The 23,279-nt window shown below is 39.4% G+C and overlaps 1 protein-coding gene across 1 annotated transcript in view; it reads left to right on the top strand.

Moving 5' to 3' along the window:
* Positions 1-5,302, top strand: part of LOC120537848 (very low-density lipoprotein receptor-like) — a 74,867-nt gene extending 69,565 nt beyond the window's left edge. The window contains exon 14 of the mRNA XM_039767086.1: positions 3,495-5,302. Coding sequence (XP_039623020.1) covers positions 3,495-3,530 — 36 coding nt within the window. The 3' untranslated portion in view covers positions 3,531-5,302. The remainder of the gene's footprint in view (positions 1-3,494) is intronic.
* The last annotated feature ends 17,977 nt before the right edge of the window (positions 5,303-23,279 follow it).

The raw sequence follows: 23,279 nt of genomic DNA, 5'->3' as shown, positions 1-23,279 counted from the left end.
AAAAAAAACTTAAAAAAAAAAAAAAATGCCTGATTTAAATAACAGGAAAAATCACGTGAAAGCTAAAGTGGGTTATCGTAACTTTGGGTTACATTGGGTTATCGTAACTCGACCTTCAGCTAACTAAACCACCTAAATACAAACATTGGTGTTCAGAAGAGAGAATTTTTTTGTAATATTTTTTTCCTGTAAAAGAAAATTGACTCAATCAAAAATAATGTAATTTATGGAATTAAATTATTAAAATAAATTATTGAAATAATAATGATTTATTGAAATTGAAAACCATGACTTTCTTGATATTAAAAACCATGACTTTCTTGATATTTTAGTTTATAATTTAAAAACGGAATAAGAATCTGAAAATCTAACAACATCACATTAAAGTTCGATAAATTCTGAATAGAATGATACCAAACATATACAGGTATGTAGGTTTTAAAATAAGTGTGACATTAAAACTTCATTTGAAATCTTTACACAAAATCATTGCACTTTTAGGTTTAGGATTTTATATATAGAGAGTAGATTATAGGTAACCTATCTGACATAAGCATTACATTCATCAATTCTGTACACCAAATGTAAATCCAATGAGACAAGGTTCATTTTTATACAAAATTTGTATTATAGTGTTTCTTTACTGTCTCTACTATGTATTCATCTTATCTGGACTTTCTTTTTGTGTATGTTTAGCTCACAGCAGAGGCAAAGGTAATTTTGAAAAAGAGACAATTTAAGTTCACAGGGCATTCAAAACATCATAATTTGTTCAGATGTCGGATTATGGAAATCACACCTTTCCCTCTCTTAAGTCTTAAATATTGGGGGCCGTATTTAAGAAGTTCCAATTCAGGTACATAAAAAAAAAATGATGTGGTTTAGAGGAGGCCTGTATAGGATATGCGCACACTTGGAGTTTTAGGTATAAATTGTCTAATGGCACCAGTCAGAAAGTTCTATTTATATGAGGCAAGGCAAAGAAGCCAAGGCACAACTTTTGATGTTGACCGAGGTAACAAGGCTTAAGGAGAAGTACAGGCCTCTAGAGGGTGTTGAATTCTTCAGAAAGTAGCCATTAACATTTGAAATTATTATTAAGATGCCTTGGAAGTGCCAGTTTTACTTGCTCATATGTAATAAACACAAAAGAATGCCATCTTACACTGTATATCACTTTCTGAGCTAGTTTGTCACAAGGAGCCTATTTGTTAGCACTGGGAAAGAAGCCAAAACCAACCAAGTACTTGCCAGTTCACACATGCAAACATAACAATCATATCGGGTCCACTTTAGACTTATCAGTAAACTTAACTTGTATAGTACTGGGACGTTTTTTGCAGAAATTTAGTACAAATACAAGAAAAGCATGTAAGCAACCATGCCCCTTACTATAGCTAGCTGCCTGGCCAAACTAAGCAACTGGAAGAGAAGGGCCATGGTAAGAGAAGGAGGTAAAGAATCTGATAGTCACTCTGGCTGAGCTAAAGAGAACATTGTGTGGAGATGGGAAAAACCTTCAGGAAAAACATCCACCAATCCAACACTTCACTAATCTGGACTTTATGGCAGACTGCCTAGAGGAAAGGGCACCTGAAGGACCCTCAGATTGTGAGAAACAAGATTATCTGGTCTAATGAAACGAAGATTGACCTGTTTGGCCTAAATTCTAGGCATCAAACCAGGGAGAAACCAGGTACCACTCATCCCCTGTGCAATGCCATTTCAATGGCAAACAAAGGATCAGGCAGTGTGGTTGTTTTTCAGTGCCAGGGACTGGGAGGCTAATTAGGGTCGAGATAAAGCTGAAAGGAGCAAAGTACAGAGATATCCTTAATGAAAACCAGCTCCAGACTGTTCTGTACCACAGATTGAACCAAAGGTTCACCTTCCAACAGGACAGTGACACTAAGCACAAAACGAACACTGAGGTTCTGGGCTTTGCAATCAATGAATTGAAAGATTCTGTCATGTTAAATGGCTGAGCACAGATTTCTACTGTAGAATGACCAGCAGGGGTAGGCGGCAAGTTGGTCAGGGTCTCCAGGTCTATTACTGTGTCTGTGACTTTGTCTGTTGCAGTTGTTTGTGGATCTCCAAGAGGTTTATTTTCTTCAGTGATGCTGCTGACTGGGAGTTTTTGCTTTCCTGCCCTCAGTTGTCAACTGGCCATAGTTCAACAGTTAATTAACAGACAGGATTCCATTTATATGAATCGGTTTTAAACTACTTTGTTTTCCTGTCTGTTTAAACAAATCTATTTCTTAATGTGAATGCAATAAAAAGTTAGTAAGCCCACTGGACAAAGAGTTAATGCCCTTGTAAGAGGTGATACATACTTGAGACACCAACAGAGGACACCTGAGTATGAATAGCGTAATACAAATAGCTGTGTTGTATGCTTTGGGGTTCATAGAGTGATGAGGAGTAGTGGTGTGCTCGTATCTATCTGTGAAAAGAGTCGCACGACAGACATGAATGATTGTCAAAATGGGATTCTTGCATTTGGCCATGCCACAGGGCATTGTGTACAGAAAGTTGCCAACTTTCCAATGGGTTTTCCAGCACTGGCATATGTCACAATGAACCACTGATTGTTGCCAGAACTGCAGTCGAAAGGTGGTGTTCACAGATAAGGACCATCATTATATGTCACGCAATCTGACATCAAGTAGTTATCCTAATTTTTATTGATTAGTTGCAAACACTCTGCTTTGGTCAAGTAGTGTTGAAAAAGTGTTGACCTGTTGTGCTTCATCTCGAGAGTGGACACAGAATGGCTACCCCAGCCTTCCAAGAGTCACATGTGTGGAGCAGGAACTATCTGTGATTGGCACCGAGAACATTCGGAAACATTCTCGCAGCTCTACAGGCCACCAAACGACTGATTAAAATCCCGTAGAAAATCTGAGAAACTATCTGGAGCATTGAGTGAAATGCCAGGAGAGCCATCCATCCACCTAAACTGACCGTACTGATTTGATGCTGGAGGAGTGGATTAAAATTAATATCACCAGCCTAAATCCGCAAACTGGTGGCATCCATGCCAGGCAGAATTGCAGCTGATCCTCAATCTCAGTAAGAGTTTGCACTCTATTAGATGAGATTTAGGCAGGAGTAACTCATTTGTTTTCTCCGGTGAGCTTAACTTGTGAAGTCTATTGTTGCATTCACCTGTGAACTTATTACAGCCACGTTCATGGAAAAGCGCAATACAAAAATAAACTAAGCTGAGAAAAAAAAAAGTAAAAGAGTACAGAAGATAGCAGTAGAAAACTAAAGGAAAACAAAATGTTACACTTCCAGACATTGAAATATAAGAAATAAATGCATATCATAAGATGTAGGTAGACATAATAATTGAATGGCACAAGATCTAAAAAATGTTTGAGGATTGTAGGAAGTTTTTTTTTTTGTTTTTTGTTTTTTTTGAATGCGGGAGACTAAAAGAAAAGCAAACCGTGACATTCACACCTCTGTTTCTGTCATTCTAGGTCACTCTGCTTAAAGGCGAAGATGTTGGAGATTGATGCTGGTATTGTTGCTGAGGATTGCCTAAAGGGTTTTTTCCCTGTCTTTTTAATGACAAATTTTAGCACTTACCGAATAATTGATTGTACAACATCTGCATCTCAGAATGGGTGACTCGAGCTGGACTATTGGATCTATTCTGGAGTTAAAAACTTTGTGAAAAAGAAAACGACCAAGTAGAGCCTTTTTGGTTGTGCCTCTGTGTGTGTGTGTGTGTGTCTGTGCTTTTTATTTCATTTTTTTTTTCTTTCAAACTTGTGAAACTTGCTGAATTGTTAAATTCCCCACTGAAGTTAAAAGGTCATGCAAGACCCAGGAGGCTTACCAGTCAAAATGTATGACTTTTGAGTCTGACACCTCATTTACATATTGTTTATATAATAAACAAACATTTTCTAATTTCTAATATTCATAATTAGCATTAAATTATAAGCCTTTCGAAAAGGGGGCATCCTGAAACCCTCTAGTATGAAGCACATGGCTGTCTTTTGTCCACGTGTCTTGTTTCTAGTGGTTCTTAATTTATACCTTAGCTATGCACCCTTTAGAGAAAGACAGAGGCATTATGGGATTCTGTCCTTATTTAATTTTAGGGACAAAATAACCTTCCATTTTTGCTTTGGGGAAATTTATCATCCTAAGAGAAAATCTGCAAAAATTCAAAGCATATTAATGGGATTGAACCCAGTTAGTGATACTTTTACAAATTTGAAACCTCAAAATAATGAATCTGTGTAGTGAAAAATTTGCAAAGAAATGTTCAAAAGTTTTTTGTTTTTTTTTTGTTTTTGTTTGCATCAGCACATCCCCCATTATCTGTTTGTTTGTTGTTTTTTTTTAATTTACAAAAGCAAAATACAGAAAATGCAGTCATGTTTTATGGTTATTTGGAAGCAAATGGTAAAGATAATTCTGGAACATAAAAAATGCATCTTTTATCCCAAATGACATTTAAATGTTCCATTTCCTGTTTTATTGACTGAAAGAAGATTAAGAAGTCTCTTTAATATTTTGAGTCTGTGGAGCTGTGTTTTTTAAAGATGTGCTTAAAAAACAAATGTGCACTTCGGTTTAACTGTCACTAGGTGGCAGTGTGAGTGCTTTTGCAGTTGACAAAGTGACTTGAAGGTTTTTTTTTTTTTTTGCTGCCTGTTTGTGAGCACTTAAGAGACTATTTTTATTTATTTGGTACTTTTGTAACAGTCAGGCTTTAAGCCCCTCAAATCTTGAGATTGTCTTCACTTGCTTGTACTGATTAAGCCGATACTTCATTTGTACTGTAGAAGAATATAAAATCATGAAGTTAAAAATTAATCAGTTTCAAAATAGTTAAGAAGTTTCAGTCCGTTAATATGTGAACACAGAAAGTGTGAGTTGTATAGTAATACACAGAGATGAACATACACATGTGTGTGTTTATATCTTTAAATGTTTTAAAAGAAAAAGGGCTTCAGCATCTTACAATAAATATGTTACTGTTAAATGTTTTGAACGATTCAACAAGAACAAAAGAATTTGTGTCTAACTACAGACCTCAGTCCTGTAAACATGTCTGTTATTTATAATTAATTTATCTGTCTTGTGGATGTAACTGTTCCCTTTGTTACAGCATAAGTGTGTTGGGGTATTGGGTATTTAATTAAAATTTGGAAATATATATGTATTTTTCCATCTCAGGAGGCGTTACATAACATGTGCAAGTGAAATACAAAAGAGTAATTATATTTTAATACCAATTTCAATACTTGAAATAAAATGAAGGTTGAATCAGCTGGATTTCCCTTGTGTTTACTTGACAAGTTTTATTATTTTGTACATTTTCCAGCATCCTATTATTTTTTGAAAATTGTTGTCTGAATGATTGAGGTAAGTGATTTGTTGTATGAGAATAGGCTTTGATTTGTTTCATAAATTTTGAAAAATTCTTACTATTATGTCTCTCTTTTGAAGTTTTGGCAGGTGCTGAGACGGTGCGTGCAGCAGTCAGTCATTCATTTGTGAAAATTCACACAATCCCTGTTTATTGAGGTATGCCCTTTCAAGAAGAATCTTAATGTTTATTTCATATAGTGCCTGTCATAGACTTAACCATCACAAGGCGCTTTTCAAATCAAACAGGTACATATGTAGGTAATGAAATGAAGTATAAGATATTTTAACCCATGATAAAAATGACTTGTTCATAAGTAAATTCCATATCTTCTGCTTTCCACCTCAACCCTTGCATTCCTGGATAAAAAAGATGCTTACAGTCATATGAAAGAGTAAGTACACCACATTGGAAATTGTTAAATTTGAACTGGTAAACAGTAGATCTTCATGCCGACAATGTGTACAGCTACAGGTGACATACGTGAATAAAAAGACAGTGAAAATGTGCCATTGCAGTCATTTATTAAACAAAAATATCAGGAGATGAAATGGTCTGCTGGAAAAAAACGTAAGTCCACCCTTTGCTTCAGAAGCTGGTATTACCCACTGTAGCAAAAATGATTTCTTGTAGGCGTTTAGCATAACTGTACACCACTCAATGAAATGTTGGACCACTCCTCCAATGCAGAATTCCTTGTATGATGTTTGGGTTTTCTTGCATGCACTGTCCTTTTTAAACCCCCCCACAACATTTCAATGAGATTCAAATCGGGGCTTTGAGTAGGCCAGTCCATAATCCTCCATTTCTTCTTTTTGAGCCATTCCATGGTGGATTTGCCAGTGTGTATCATTATCATCTTGAAGGGTCCGGTTCTAGTTCATCTTTCAACTTTTGCACAGTTGGTCTTGCGTTCTTCTCCAGCACACATGGATATGATGCAGAATTCATAGTTGACTCGATGTCTACATGATGACCAGGCGCTGGAGTTGCCCATAACATTTACATCACCATGCCTTTACAGTTGGCATGAGTTTCTTCTCCTGGAATGCTGTCTTTGGTTTGCACCAAACACGTCTACTGTTGCTGTTACCAAACAACTTTATCTTTGAGTCATCTACCCAGAGCACGTTCTGCCTGGTCATTGCCTAGATTTGCAATGGCAAACCGTAGTCTTTGCTCTAATGTTCTTTTTAGACAGCAAAGGGTTTTTGCCTGGCACACCTCACATGCAGGTCAAATATGAGCAATCTCCTTCTGGTTATAGATGAACTTTTTCAAGAGTTACCTGCTGATCCCAGAATGAAATTTTGGGGTTTTGGAGACTTCTTTTAGTATAAAACATTCACCTCTCGGGCTGAATTTGCTCGCCCAGGCAGTTCTAGACAAATTTTTTTATCATTTGAAGTCTTTGCCACTTGCAGATGATTTTCCTCACACAAGAGTGATTGATAATTTGGCAATCTTTTTAAATCCCTTACCAGACTCCTACTCATCCATATCCTCCTTATATTGCACTTTTGATCTTTGTATGATGACACCACACACCTCCGTAAGCAAGGAGAACACTGGAACCTCAATATCTGCAGTTTAAATAAGACAACTGCATACTACCCAATGGAGGTTCTTATCATTGGCACCTAATCTGGAACACTTGATTCTCATTTTATGGATCTGAAATAGTGGTGACTGTATGATCATGACTGTATGTCAAAATGCTGTTTATAGTTCAGAATTTAACACAGTTGTTCCCCAGACGGTGACGATGAAACTGAGTGGGTTAGGGCTGAACACCTCCCTCTGTAATTGATATTTCTTGATAGTGAGGCCCCAGTCCGTCCACAACACTGGAGCACCTCAGGGCAGTGTGCTCAGTGCCCAGCTGTTTATCATATTACTACTGACTACACAGCCACCTACAACTTTATAATTGCATCATCAAGTTCAGTGATGACTTTACTGGAGTTAATGAGCGAAGATGACAGGTCAACGTATAGAGAGGAGGTGAAACAACTGGTCATTTGGTGCAGACACAACAATCTATCCCTTAACATTGTCACAAGACTAAAGAGTAATTGTCAAATTCAAGAAAAAAAAACTCACCCTGACCACATCTTAGTCTACATCAGGGGTGGCGAACTCCAGGCCTCGAGTGCCGCAGTGGCTGCAGATTTTCATTCTTACCATCTTCTTAATTAGTGAGCAGTTTTTGCTGCTGATTACTTCTTTTAATTAACTTGACTTAGGCCCCATAGTTGTTTCTTTTTCTTTAATTAGCAGCCACACAATAATGAGACACAAAACAAGCCACTATATGACCAGCTCCCCTGTGCCCATCACGCAATATCTGAAATTAACACTAGAATTACCAGAGCCTACGAAAAAACTCGTAAATCCGTCCCACCTTAAATCGCTTTTTAAAATCGTTCACAGCTCTCCACCAGCGTCTTCTGTCATCTAAATGTGCTGATAAAACTCAGGCTGCAAGCAGCCGGCTATTCCATCCTCCCACCGACTTAGAACGTGCACAAACTTCTCCCAGCTCATGTCTTGATTGATTTTCTGGGAGTGAAGTGGAGTTTTAGACTGGAAATAATAGATCATTGTTTGGAAAACATGCATTTCATGTCTGTTCCGTTTCTACAGTAATCTGTGTAAACACATTGTTAAAACAGAAACGTTTTTTATATTCTACTAGTAGATGACAAAATGTAGGCATAAACTATATAATGCATGATGCCTGAAGTATCAAACAAGTACTTTCACAAAAGCTACAAATCTAACACAACAATTGTGCTTTTATTCAAAAATATAACTGCAGAAACAAAAAGCCGACTTAACATGCGACATTGACACCCGTTTATTATGACTGCCTCTGTAGCGCAATAGAATCAGCTGCCAACTGGGAATCAAAAGGTCGCCAGTTCGATCCTGCACCACTCCGTTTTGAGAAGTAAACTGCTCTTAGTCTAACTATTTTAGAATAAAAACATACATTTGATTTCAGTCTGTAACAGCCGGTGTAATTTATGATACTTCTAAAGGTTAGCTTTGTTTTCTGTTTGTTTTTTTGTCAGTTTTATTATCTCAGCTGCGTTCACGAGCCTAAACACACCACACCCCCGTATCTTTTCACACAGACGCGCTGTAACAGAGGTAAACTCAGCTCCCTTCTACGTCGGAGCAAGAATGCACATAACATTGCTTGCATACTAAAGTGTCAGCAGGCACTTTTCGTGGCATTACACACATGTTTGAGCATGCCCTCTGCACACTACTTGTGACTTTAGGCTTTAGGAAGTAAGTAAATAAATAAAGGTATATTGTGTCATAAAATAATTTCTTCAAAACGTCAAATGTTATTTGTTTGGCACGGACATACTCAAAAAATACATGTGTAATGCCACAAAAAGTGCCTGCTGACACTTTAGTATGCAAGCAATGTTATGTGCATTTTTGCTCCGATGTAGAAGGGAGCTGAGTTTACCTCTGTTACAGCGTGTCTGTGTGAAAAGATACGGGGGTGTGGTGTGTTTAGGCTCGTGAACGCGGCTGAGATAATTAAACTGACTAAAAAAACAAAGCTAACCTTTAGAAGTACCATAAATTACACCGGCTGTTACAGACTGAAATCAAATGTATGTTTTTATTCTAAAATAGTAAGACTAAGAGCAGGATCGAACTGGCGACCTTTTGATTCCCAGTTGGAAGCTGATTCTATTGCGCTACAGAGGCAGTCATAATAAACGGGTGTCAATGTCGCATGTTAAGGCGGCTTTTTGTTTCTGCAGTTATATTTTTGAATAAAAGCGCAATTGTGTTAGATTTGTATCCTTTGTGAAAGTATTTGTGTGATACTTCAGGCATCATACATTATATAGTTTATGCCTACATTTTGTCATCTACTAGTAGAATATAAAAAACGTTTCTGTTTTAACAATGTGTTTACACAGATTACTGTAGAAACGGAACAGACATGAAATGCATGTGTTCCAAACAACGATCTATTATTTCCAGTCTAAAACTCCACATCACTCCCAGAAAATCAATCAAGACATGAGCTGGGAGAAGTTTGTGCACGTTCTAAGTCGGTGGGAGGATGGAATAGCCGGCTGCTTGCAGCCTGAGTTTTATCAGCACATTTAGATGACAAAAGACGCTGGTGGAGAGCTGTGAACGATTTTAAGAAGCGATTTAAGGTGGGATGGATTTACAAGTTTTTTTTGTAGGCTCTGGTAATTCTAGTGATAAAGAGAGGTGATGGCTTTGGTAAGGTTGATCTCTCAGGTCACCAAAACATTTTGACGGTGCTCTTAGAAAGAACAGAAAAACAACAGTTTTCGAAATGTGTGCTGTGGCAGAATGAGAGCAGCAACAAGCCATTGAGTTAAATAATGGGTTTAATTAACAGCAAGAAATGGCTTCTCATTAAGAAAGTGATTGGAGTGAAATTGGTTGGAGTTTGAAGCCCCAGTTTAGCTGGTCATCTGTTAGCTCGTTTCACATCTCATTTCTGCTTGGCTGTCATTTAATGAAGAAAGGAATCAATTCAGAGGACTGAAATCTTCTAACAGGCCTATTAAAGTGATGGGGAAAAAGTTAATTAGCAGTGAAAACTGGTCACTGATTAGGAAACGGGTTACAATGAAAACCTGTAGCCACTGCGCCACTCCAGGCCTGGAGTTCGCCACCTCTGGTCTACATCAATGGTTGCACTGTGGAGATTGTAAAGAGTGCCATATTCCACATTGTGCACACAACTGAGCTCCTCACATCAACTAAGCATATTACGTACTCACTAAAATGACCAACAGAGGCTACACTTTGTGAGGCAACTGAGGCGAGCAAGCCTTCTGCCTCCCATCCTCACTACGTTTTACAGTTTTGACCAGCTGTATTACAGTCTAGTATGGCAATTGCATCATGTGCAACTGCAGGAGTTTGCAGAGAATGTTATCAAGGTGCCTCTCCCTTCTCTGAAAGACACTTTCTTCAAATGCTGTGTCTGCAATGCTCATTTCTTTCATGAATTCTTCATTCTTTTACCATCTATAAAAAAACACCGCAGCATCAGAGCCAGATCTGACATCTTCTTTTACTCTTGGCTGCTCCCGCTAGGGGTCATCACAGTGGATCATCTTCTTCCATATGTTCCTGTCCTCATCATCTTGCTCTGTCACACTCATCACCGTCTCTCACCAAATCCATAAACCTTCTCTTAGGCCTTCCTCTTTTCCTCTTGCCTGGCAGCTCTATCCTTAGCATCCTTCTCCCAATATAACCAGCATCACTCCTCTGTAAAACCGCATAATAATTTTTCACCCCCAGACTATCAGACGCTTCAACACAATGCATCCCTGCATACTTTTCCACCCTCTCTTAACATCCTAAATGACTGAGTGTCCCACCAGTTGATATTTGTCATATCTATTTTGTCAAAGGTCACTCACAATATCCTTGTGTTGAAGGGTTCTCTGTGTAATTGCGGCAGTTAATTGTACTGGCATACGCTGGTCATGTTAAGTTGTAGTATGTTGCATGGTTTTATATGTCTGTGCATACCGTCTTCACTCTTTCGCACGGTATTTACACTAAGAGCCCTTAGCTGCGTCATTTTGTCTTTCTGAAAACTTGTGTATGGCTGAGATGAAAATAACAGACCGCTGTCTTTACATGAGAAGAGATGAACGGTATAAGATATTAAAGTACAATCAGGTTAATGCAGATGACAATGCGTTTAGATGCACATTAAATATATAACAGAAAAGTGGGGGGGGGGATGCATAATGTAATTGAGAGTCAGGTTACCTCCAGATCCCAAGTCACTGAGACTTGGTAATGTTATTAGAATGGAAAATTAACACCATGCAATAGTAATAACAGAACAAGGTTGAATTCGGGACACCTTGTGGCCAACACTGTATAATTCTGTGAAATAAATGTAAAGACAATCCGTATTATAACGCAAAAGTGAGTCTTCTTTATTAGATAGAATGATTAGGATAGCAGCCTTTACGCATTTTAAGGTGTTCTGGGAGGAAGAGATGGGTCCAGGTGGGCGAACCCCCGAGTGTGACCTCAGATGAAACGGCGCCAGTCATTTTTTCTGCACAGGGGGAAAAAGAGCGATTGTTAGTACACAGTGCCACCTCCTCTGTCAGCGGAGATTTATCTTCACCCAAGCCTTCACACTGTTTCCCATGTGCATGCGTGTGACAACCCATATTGGGTCTAAATGGCCTTCTGTAGCTTCAGTGTTTCTTGTGTCCTTAGATATGGAAACGTCTCCTTGTCCACCCTTTGACTTTATTCACTTAAATGCAAAACATTTGTTGGACTTTGTGGTCTTTTTAATTGGCTTTGGTGTTATCAATACATGGATTACCTGATTAAACATCTTAGGAATTTGCTACAAGAACCAGCAGAACAGAAATATCCAGATAGAATTTGACATTTTAGAAAGTTCATGGGATTTATTCTAAGGTGCATTCTTCTTCAGTTTAAAAGATTTGAACCATAATTAGAACAGTTGTGGCAAAAACAGACATCCATTAAGCCCAACAAAGTTATCAGTACTATACATCACATTTCTCCAAAATAGCACTGACTAGAGTTGTGAAGGTCCCCAAGGTCAGCCTGTCCACCACATTACTTGGTGTAAGGTATTGAATACTGAAATTTGTCCTTAACAAGATGCAATCTCTTTCTCTGTTTTCTTCTTGGAAAATTCTTAATCAAGTAATTTTCAGTTGGGTTCTACCATCATAATTTGAACACCCCAATCATGTCATTTTAAAAAGGTTCAGATACTTCAATTTTTCTTCATATGTCACATCTCCAGGGCAAATTGGTTGATCTTATCTGTACTTTCCGTAGTGCTGTTGTGTCTTTACACGGCACTTCAGATGAAGCCTTACTAGTACATTATATACTGTAACTTAAGTATAACCCCTCTTGGCTTATATGCCACACATCAAGGATGCTCATAGATAGTGTAACCACAAGGTGGCACAACTGAGTCCTACAGCAATGCAACAACAAAATTCCAGATTCAAATAAAAGGTTGTTTGCTTCCAGTACATTTTCTTACATGAGCACCAGCCCCAATACCCGATTACAAGCTCTCTTTACACCTCCTGTTAAGTGTTTCCCACTGCCTCCCGACTCTGACTCAACTAAGTGAGGAGGTGGGTCCTTCTTTAAATTTGACCCGGTAGCTGCTTCTGGAGTCATTCCCAGGTCGGACAAAAACCAGGGCAGTCCTCCCCCAGCAGCACCCATTGGTGGTATCCTAAGACCAAGAAAGAGCTGTGTTTCCAGCTCCCATGCCACCATGCGGGTATCTTAATCGGGTTAAGTCCTAAGGAACACTGCCACCTATTTGTTTTGGGAAATTAAATGCTCCCAGTTTGCCCATTCGCCCATTATGGCCTCCAGGCTGGGCACGACTCTCTTGTTTCTCCTGGCCAGGATGCCTGTCCTTCCTTTATGGCACCTACAATAGACAGACACTATCAGTCCCAAAGGGAATACCAGGATTACAGCAGCAGACAAATAAGGCATAAATATATAAATAACAAGAATATAATGATTTGATGTCGGGTTTTTTTTCTTATTAGGGCTCTATTGTGACGATATGTTTCATTTTTTATGTATACCAATTATCTTAAATCCCATACTTTTAATCACTCTGAGGTCAAGTATTTTAGCACTTCCTCCCCTTTCTTTTTCCATAATCTCCAGCAATTAGATTGAGTGAAAAAACAGAGAGTTACACTTCAAATTAATTACAGTGGGTATAGAAAAGAATTCCCCCTTTGAAATATTCCCATTTTTTTGCTTTACAGCTTTAAATTAAACCAAACAAATCAATATTTTTTCCAGCTTTACTTACTCAGTGCAATCTATAACATCCAAGTGAAAGAAATCACAGCTACAGTTCAGAACAATTTTAAAAAATCAAAAAAAAGACTGGGGGATCATTTATTAATCTCAATGTCATTTTGTTGAGCCACCTTTTGCTTTAATGACAGCCTTGAGTCTGTTGTGATTCTTCTCTATCAGCTTTGCACATCAAGATATTTGCCCCCCACTCTTCTTTACAGAACTGTTAAAGTTCGATCAAATTGGATGGTGAACGTTGGTGGTCTGCTACAGTATCTTCAGATCTTTCCACAGATTTTCAATGGGATTTAGGTCTGGGCTCTGACTGGCCACATGAGGACATTCACTTTTTTCTCCTTCAGCCACTGTGTGGTCAGTTTTGCTGTGTGCTTTGGGTTGTTGTCGTGTTGAAAGGTGAACATGCTGCCCATCTTCAACTTTCTGGCAGAGGGTAGCAGGTTTTCCTCAAGAATTTAATGGTATTTTGCCCCATCCATTTTTCCTTCTACCCTAACGAGAGCAGCAGAGAAACATCCCCACAACCAGGATGCTGCCCCCTCTGTGCTTTACTGTAGGTATGGTGTGTTGTGGATGGTGAGCTGCATTGGTGTACCGTTTGGTATTAAGGCCAAATAGTTTGATTTTGGTCTCATCTGACCAGAAGTCCTTTTTCCGCTTGGCATCAGAATCTTCAAGGTGCATTCTGGCAAAGCTCAAAGAGCCTTAATGTGGCTTTTTCTTGAGACCCTCCCAAACAAGCCTCAATTGTGGAGCGCTTTTCAAATTGTTATCACATGCACACAATGACTAGTCTTTGCCATAAAATCCTGTAACTTCTTCAAAGTGGTGATTGGCCTCTTGGTAGCCTCTCTTACCAGTTTCTTCCTCCTTCCTCTTCCATCCAGTTTGGAGGGTCCTAGGAGTACCATACACTTGCCACTTCTTTATGATGGACTTTACTGAGCTCCTTGGGATTGATAAAGCCTTTGAGATTATATAAAATGTGTCCAAATTATTAAGCATACTAAAGTAAGTGTGAAAAAAGATGCCATTACAGGATCAGTAGCAGTGCATGTTGTGTTCATAGGCGGCTCTCGGCTTATCTTCATTCTAGCTTGGCCTTTGCTACCTCATGGCCCCTGAATGAAGTATGGAAACAGACTGCATGTCTGCCTCAGTATGGCTGCAGAGGTAGACCTCTCCATTATGGAAAAACTGCTAAAGAGAGAAGTGGTTATCTCTTTGTGGCCAGGTGGTGAGAGATCGAGGGAGGTAAAGGTGGGGTGATTGATTTATACCATTCCTATCCAAATCCTGGACCAGTGGGTGCAGGCATCTCTCTTGGTTCATCCAATCCTATTTCAGCCACAGTCCAATTCCAATAACCAATAGAATTAGTCCACCTGTCCCTTCTTGTGCTACTCACCATTGAAAACGCTCACGTACGACCCATTCCCCGCTTGCTTTGTTTAGTCGTAGTCTGTTCCTGCCAGCTGGGAGTTTATGCCCTGCCTGTGGGGCCTAAGTTCTCTAATTAGTGTGTGATATCATCTTTCCTTGCTTTTTGCCTTGTAGTTTGTAGTGTTGTATTGTATTTCTGAGATGGCCATGATAGATTGGTCATCTATTTCTATGAAGAGGAATACTTGTGTTGTGTTCTGTTCTGTTTTGTTGTGTTGTATTTACTCAGTCTTTTTACTCCCACTGCACACCCAACCTACTTGGAATGGGGACTCTCTCTGAATTGCCTTTCCTAAGATTTCTTCCAATTTTCTCCCTACAAGGGTCTCTTTTTTGGGGAGTCAAAGCTGGGAGGCTGTCAGTAACGGCTTGTTAAAGCCCATTGTGGCATTCCTTGTGTGATTTTTTTTTTTTGGGCTATACAAGGAATCGATTGTTGTTTTTATTGTTATATAGATGACCTCGGTGTTGGTACTCCACTCAAGCCTGCTGTTCAGATGCATCCCAATATATTTTAATGTCCTCAGCACCTCCACACCTTCACCATCAATGAGACCTGGGCTTAGCCCTCTTAAAGTCAGTGATTATCTCCTTTGTCTGACTGATGTTGAGCTGCAGGTGGTTCAGTTTGCAACCATCCAGCAAAGCCCTTCACTAGTTCCCTGTATTCATTCTCCTGCCCCCATGCTGATACACCCAACTATGACTGCGGAAAAATCGTCAGAAAATTATCTGCAGATGACCTGATTTAGCATTGCATCGAATATTAGCCTTTTGAAACCACTTCTGTCCACTGTCTGGGTGTGGACAGTCCACTGTGACTCAGAGGTCCTTCTTGTTAAGTGTACCTTAAGGTTTCAAACGTCCCATTATCTGTTCACTTCTGACATTTTAACTTCATATGGTAATACTTCACATTTACTGTCCAAACCTGTATTCTGCCGAGGCTTCTCTGTTCTGCAGTGTCGGCCATTCACTGTTTTGGTCTTAACCTTCAGACTTAACTGGCTTGTTACTTACAATCATGTGATAAAGTAAGTACAGTGGAACCTCGGATTGCGAGTAACTTGGTTTACGAGTGTTTTGCAAGACGAGCTACATTTTTTAATACATTTTGACTTGAAAAACGAGCGATGTCTTGCAATACAAGTAGTATGGATACACTTTGTCTGCCGAGTGTCATGTAATCACAACTGAGCTGATGGTTCTCCTCTCTCTCTCTCTCTCTCGCGCGCGTCTCTCTCTCCTTATCTCTTTCGCCCACGCGCCTCCCTCTCTCTCTCTCTCTCTCTCTCTCTCATCTCTTGAGGGCAATCGTCTCCTGTTCTCCGTCTGAGTCTGTGGTCCTCACTCATATAGTCAACATCTGTATGAGTGTATACTGTTTACTACAGCATTGTGAGTGTGTGTGTGCGCGCGCGCATGTGTGTGCTGTGAAGTGCGAGTCCCCGTCTTGCTCCCCAAAACACGAAGCTGAGTCTCAGTACTTTAACAACATCAGCCGCCTTCAGCTTGAAACAGCAACAGTGCGGTTGTTTATTGTAGCGGGATCTTTATAATGTTCCTTGTATCACCCATCGACGGCAGGCGTTTATAGCATGTCCACGATCTTTTTGGATACGCTTATACGGCGAACTGCTACAGCGCTGGGAGACTGCGATTGCTTTGGGACGTTCTTCCGCGTGTCGTCCCGTTGAGTGGAATCTCACGAGTTTAGAAACTCACTCACACCAGCCATGATTCTTTTCAAAGGTAAAGTGCAGGTTAATTTGTTTTATGTATTTTTATTTTATACTTTGTATTAATCATTTTTATATGAATAGTTTTGGGTTTGTGGAACAAATCATCTGAGTTTTCATTATTTCTTTTGGGGAAATTCACTTTGATATACGAGTGCTTTGGACTGCGAGCACGTTTCCGGAACGAATTATGCTCGCAAACCGAGGTTCCACTGTACACCCCATATTTTTTTCGCCATCACTTTAACATTTGTGGACATTTAAACAATATCTATAGATAAAGGGGATATTAAAGAAAACATAATACCACATTTGCATGTTGTACAGTGATCCCTCGCTATATCGCGCTTCGACTTTTGCGGGTTCACTCCATCGCGGATTTTAAATGTAAGCATATCTAAATATATATCACGGATTTTTCGCTGGTTCGCGGATTTCTGTGGACAATGGGTCTTTTAATTTATGGTACATGTTTCCTCAGTTTGTTTGCCCAGTTGATTTCATACACTTTAGGCGGATGGCTGAGAAGCTACCCAATCACAGCACGTATTACGTATTAAATAAAACTCCTGAATGATATACGATATGCTTCTCACAGGGTGCTTCACACACTTCAAAGCTCTAACAGCCCATATTGATTTTTGATTGTTTGCTTTTCTCTGTCTCTCTCACTCTCTCTGACATTCTGTGCTCCTGACTGATGGGGTGTGAGTTGAGGGGCTGTTTGCACAGAGGCTGTTTGCTTAGAAGATACGGACGCTCCTCTAAAAATATTTTAAGACTACCTTCACATTGATCCATTCATTGCTGCCGCTTTATCGCGGTGCTTGCATACTTAAAAGCCCAACAGCCCTATTGATTTTTGATTGTTTACTTTACTTTCTCTCTGACATTCTCCGCTCCTGACACGCACCTTGAAGAGAAGATATGTTTGCATTCTTTTAATTGTGAGAAAGAGCTGTCATCTCTGTCTTGTCATGGAGCACAGTTTAAACTTTTGACTAAAGGGTGTTATTTCATGTCTAGAGGGCTCTAATAATGTTAAAAAACGTATTTAGAAAGTCGTAAACATGTTTTCAATGCTCTAAATGTGAAAATATTAGATTTATAAATAAAGAATCCTACTTCGTGGAAATTCATTTATCTGTCTGGAGCGGATTAACCGTGATAAACAAGGGTTTACTGTATTACTGTGCGGAGAATATTTATAAACAGTGTGGGAGAGTTTCTAAGAGCTTAAAATATATGAAAATAACCATACAAATATATGGTTTCTACATCACAGATTTTCACCTATCGCGGAGGGTTCTGGAACGCAACCCCCACGATCGAGGAGGGATTACTGTAGTCCATCATATAAATTTAAATAAATATAAATGCAAAATTCTCATGAGAAAAAGCCAGTCTACCCCAGTATTTGTCACTACTTCAGAAACCTCAGATTAACACTCTGTTTACTTCAAATGCATATTCTGAAATTCACATTTGAGTGAATGTAGCTGCCAATTCTTTCAACCACACATCAGTGCCGACCCTTTCGTCGTAACTGAACAACTGAGAGCACACATCGCACCCGCAACAACATAGAGAGGTGGGCAAAAGTAAGTTTACAGTCGTGGTCAAAATTTCAGAGAATGACCCAAGTGTTGGTTTTCACAAGGTTTGCTGCTTCAGTGTTTTTAGATCTTTTTGTCAGATGTTTCTATGGTAGACTGACATATAACTGCAAGCATTTCATAAGTTGCAAAGGCTTTTATTGACAATTACATTAAGTTTATGCAAAGAGTCAATATTTGCAGCGTTGGCCCTTCTTTCTTTTTCAAGACCTCTGCAATTCCCTGGCATGCTGGCAATCAACTTCTGGGCCAAATCCTGACTGACGGCAGCCCATTCTTGCAGAATCAATGCTTGGAGTTTGTCAGAGTTGGTGGGTTTTTGTTTGTCCAACCACCTCTTGAGGACTCGCTCCATCTTATATATCAGAGTGTCTGACACCATATATACCAACTCGTAACCTTAGATCCTCAAATGAGTGTCTGCTTAGAATTCCAAGAGCAAAACTTAAAAGAAGTGGTGAGGCGGGCAGCCATCTGCTGTTATGCACCTAAAATCTGGAATAGCTGACTGATAGAAATTCACCAGGCTGATACAGTGGAGAACTTTAAAAAAAAGTGCTGAATACAAATTACTTTAACATGGCTTTCTGATAATTTCTCCTTCATTTAATCCTGATACTCTGTATATTCATTTCATTATAACTACTATTCATGGTGGCTTTAAAATCCGTACTGACCTCTAATCTCTCTCGTCTGTTTCTTTTCCCGGTTTTCTGTGGTGGCGATGTGCGCCATCACCACCTAATCAAAGCACCGTGATGTCCTACATTGATGGATTAAAAGCCAGAAGTCTACATGACCACCATCAAGTCCCTCCAAGAGAACCCTAAATACAAAGAGGACTGTTTCATTGATGTTAGGTAGAATGCCTAGAGGGGGCTGGGTGGTCTTGTGGCCTCAGAACCCCTGCAGATTTAATTTTTTCTCTCCAGCCCACTGGAGTTTTGTTTTTTTTTTTTTTTGTTTTTTGTTTTGTTCTGTCCTCCCTGGTCATCAGACCTTACTCTTATTCTATGTTAATCACTGTTGTCTTATTCTAATTCTTACTTTGTCTTTTATTTCCCTTTTCTTCATCATGTAAAGCACTTTGAGCTACATTATTTGTATGAAAATGTGCTATAGAAATAAATGTTGTTGTTGTTGGGTAGATTCCTTGCTATGGACCCAACATTTCAATGTTTTGTTCCCCGAGCCACTTCGTTCGCACTTTTGCCTTCTGGCCCGGTGCGCCATCATGCTGGCAAAGGCATTGTTGGTCACCAAACTGTTCTTGGATGGTTGGGAGAAGTTGCTCTCAGAGGAAGGTTTGGTCCTATTCTTTATTCATGGCTCGGGATCAGGGCAACACCAGTGCAGAGCTTGCTCAGGAATAACAGCAGGCAGGTGTGCGGGAGGCAAAGACTTTTAGAGAATGGCCTGGTGGGTGTCAAGAAAGGCAACAAAGAAGCCAAGAAAAACATCTGGGCCAGACTGACATTCTGGCAAAGGAATAGGGATTGGACTGCTGGGGGAAAGTCATTTTCTCTAATGAATCTCCTGGAAAAAAGAAAAGGTGAGCGGTGCTACCATCAGTCTTGTGTCATGCCAACAGTAAAGCATCCTAAGACCACTCATGTCATGCGGGGTTGCTTGTCAGCCACAGCAGTGGGCTCACTCACAATTTTGCCTAAGAACAGGGCCATGAATAAAGAATTGGGACCAAAACATCCTCCAAGAGCAACCTCTCCCAACCATCCAAGAACAGTTTGGTGACCAACAATGAACAATCCAGCATGATGGAGCACCGGGCCATAAGGCAAAAGTGATGATAAAGTGACTCAGGGAACAAAACATCAAAATTTGGGGTCCATGGCCAGGAAACTCCCATTGAGAACATGTGGTCCTGCATCAGTCAGGATTTGGCCCAGAAGTTGATTGCCAGCCTGCCAGGGCAAATTGCAAAGGTCTTGAAAAAGAAAGAAGGGGCAACACTGCCAATATTGACTCTTTGCGTAAACTTAATGTAATTGTCAATCAAAGCCTTTGAAACTTATGAAATGCTTGCAGTTATATGTCAGTCTACCATAGAAACATCTGACAAAAAGATCTAAAAACACTGAAGCAGCAAACTTTGTGAAAACCAATACTTGACCACTGCTGTACAGTTATTTTGTATCAAAAAAGACCTGCAGGTTATCATTATTACAATAACTCTGTTAACTTTGTTAACTCAAAAGAATCTCACAATGTCACAGTTCAATCAGGTCCAATCTCATAAGTGGTTAAATTACTGGCCTTGCGTACTCACAGCCATAAACCTACTTTTGCCCACCCCTGTATTGTTCATTACAACAACAACATTTATTTCTATAGCACATTTTCATACAAACAGTAGCTCAAAGTGCTTTACATAATAAAGAATAGAAAAAAGACACAATAAGAAAACAAAATAAATCAACATTAATTAACATCGAATAAGAGTAAGGTCCAATGGCCAGGGGGGACAGAAAAAACAAAAAAAAAACTCCAGACAACTGGAGAAAAAAAATAAAATCTGCAGGGATTCCAGACCATTAGACCGCCCAGTCCCCTCTGGGCTTTCTACCTAACATAAATGAAACAGTCCTCTTTGGATTTAGGATTCTCACGGAAGGGCTTGATGATGATGATGGTGACGTAGACTTCTGCCTTTTAATCCGTCCATCATTGTTGGAGCATCATGAAGCTTTGAGTAGGTGGAGGTGGCGCAGGCCACCACCACAAAGAAACCGGAAAAAGAAACAGAAAAAGAGAGTAGGGGTCAGTACCGATTTTATGAGTAGTTATTATAAGGAAATTGAACATACAGAGTATCAGGATTAAGTTAAATTACATTAAATTGAAGTTATAGAAAGGCCATGTTAAAGTAATGTGTTTTCAGCAGTGTTTTAAAGTGCTCTTCTGTATCAGCCTGGCGAATTCCTATTGAGTTAAATAAATATAAATGCAAAATTCTCATGAGAAAAAGCCAGTCCACCCCAGTATTTGTCACTACTTCAGAAACCTCAGATTAACACTCTGTTTACTTCAAATGCATATTCTGAAATTCACATTTGAGTGAATGTAGCTGCCAATTCTTTCAACCACACATCAGTGCCGACCCTTTCGTCGTAACTGAACAACTGAGAGCACACATCGCACCCGCAACAACATAGAGGGGTGGGCAAAAGTAAGTTTACAGTCGTGGTCAAAATTTCCGAGAATGACCCAAGTGTTGGTTTTCACAAAGTTTGCTGCTTCAGTGTTTTTAGATCTTTTTGTCAGATGTTTCTATGGTAGACTGACATATAACTGCAAGCATTTCATAAGTTGCAAAGGCTTTTATTGACAATTACATTAAGTTTATGCAAAGAGTCAATATTTGCAGCGTTGGCCCTTCTTTCTTTTTCAAGACCTCTGCAATTCCCTGGCATGCTGGCAATTTCTATTGGCAGGCTATTCCAGATTTTAGGTGCATAACAGCAGAAGGCCGCCCGCCTCACCACTTCTTTTAAGCTTTGTTCTTGGAATTCTAAGGAGACCTTCATTTGAGGATCTGAGGTTACAATTTGGAATATAAGATGTCAGACATTCCGATATATAAGATGGAGCGAGATTATTTAAGGCTTTATAAACCATAAGCAGAATTTTAAGGTCAATCCTGAATGACACAGGTAACCAGTGTTGTGACATCAATACTGGAGAGATGTGCTCAGATTTTCTTTTTCTAGTTGGGATTCTAGCAGCTGCATTCTGCACTCGTTGCAAATGATTTATGTCCTGAGAGGAGTGTGTTACAGTAATCTAGTCGACTGAAAACAAACTAATTTCTCAGCATCTTTCAGTGATATAAGAGGTCTAACTTTACTTATGTTTCTTAAGTGAAAAAATGCTGTCCTAGTGATCTGATTAATATGTGATTTAAAATTCAGATTACAGTCAACGGTTACCCCTAAGCTTTTTACCTCCGTCTTGACTTTTAATCCTAATGTATCCAGTTTATTTCTAATAGCCTCATTGTATCCATTACAGTAATCCCTCGCTATATCGCGCTTCGACTTTCGAGGCTTCACTCTATCGCGGATTTTAAATGTAAGCACATCTAAATATATATCACGGATTTTTGCTGGTTCGCGCTTTCTGGGACAATGGGTCTTTTAATTTAGGTTACATGCTTCCTCAGTTTGATTGCCCAGTTGATTTCATACAAGGGACGCTATTAGCGGATGGCTTAGAAGCTACCCAATCAGAGCATGTATTACTTATTAACTAAAACTCCTCAATGCTAGAAGATATGCTTCCCGCGTGGCGCTTGTTTTGTTTGCTTCTCTCTGTCTCTCTCACTCTCTCTGCCTGACGGAGGGGGTGTGAGCAGAGGGGGCTGTTTACACAGTGGCTGTTTGCCTAGAAGATAGGACGCTCCTCTACAAAATGCCGCTTTATCGCGGTGCTTCTGTATACTTAAAAGTACGTATTGATTTTTTGATTGTTTGCTTTTCTTAGTGAGCGTTCTCTCTGACATTATCTGCTCTTCACGGTGCTCCTTTGAAGATAAGATATGTTTGCATTCTTTTAATTGTGAGAAAGAACTGTCATCTCTGTCTTGTAATGAAGCACAGTTTAAACGTTTGACTAAAGGGTGTTATTTCATGTCTAGAGGGCTCTAATAATGTTAACAGTGTGGGAGAGTTTATAAGGGTTTAAAATATATAAAAATAACCATACAAACATATGGTTTCTACTTCGCAGATTTTCACCTATCGAGGAGGGATTACTGTATTTAGAATGTCGTAAACAGGTTTTCTATGCTCTAACTGCGAAAATATTCGATTTATAAATAAAGAATCCTACTTCGCGGAAATTCATTTATCGCGGCAGAGTCTGGAACGGATTAACCGCGATAAACGAGGGTTGACTGTATTGCTAATCACTAAGATTTCAGTTTTCTCTTTATTTAACTTGAGAAAGTTACTATTCATCCATTCTGAGATACAAGTCAGACATTGTGTTAGTGAATCAAGAGAATCGGGGTCATCAGGTGCTACTAGGTCCACTAGTCCATTCATGTCTTTGAATGGCAGTATATAAACTGAAGTTACAGAAAGGCTTTCCCCTTGCAACAGGTTATGTTACTTTTTAACCCATGCAACATGCTCTGTGTCCTTGTGATACATATTTATA

The sequence above is a fragment of the Polypterus senegalus genome, chromosome 10 (assembly GCF_016835505.1).
Source record: "Polypterus senegalus isolate Bchr_013 chromosome 10, ASM1683550v1, whole genome shotgun sequence".
NCBI lineage: Eukaryota > Metazoa > Chordata > Cladistia > Polypteriformes > Polypteridae > Polypterus > Polypterus senegalus.
This window is presented reverse-complemented; position numbering and strand designations above follow the sequence as displayed.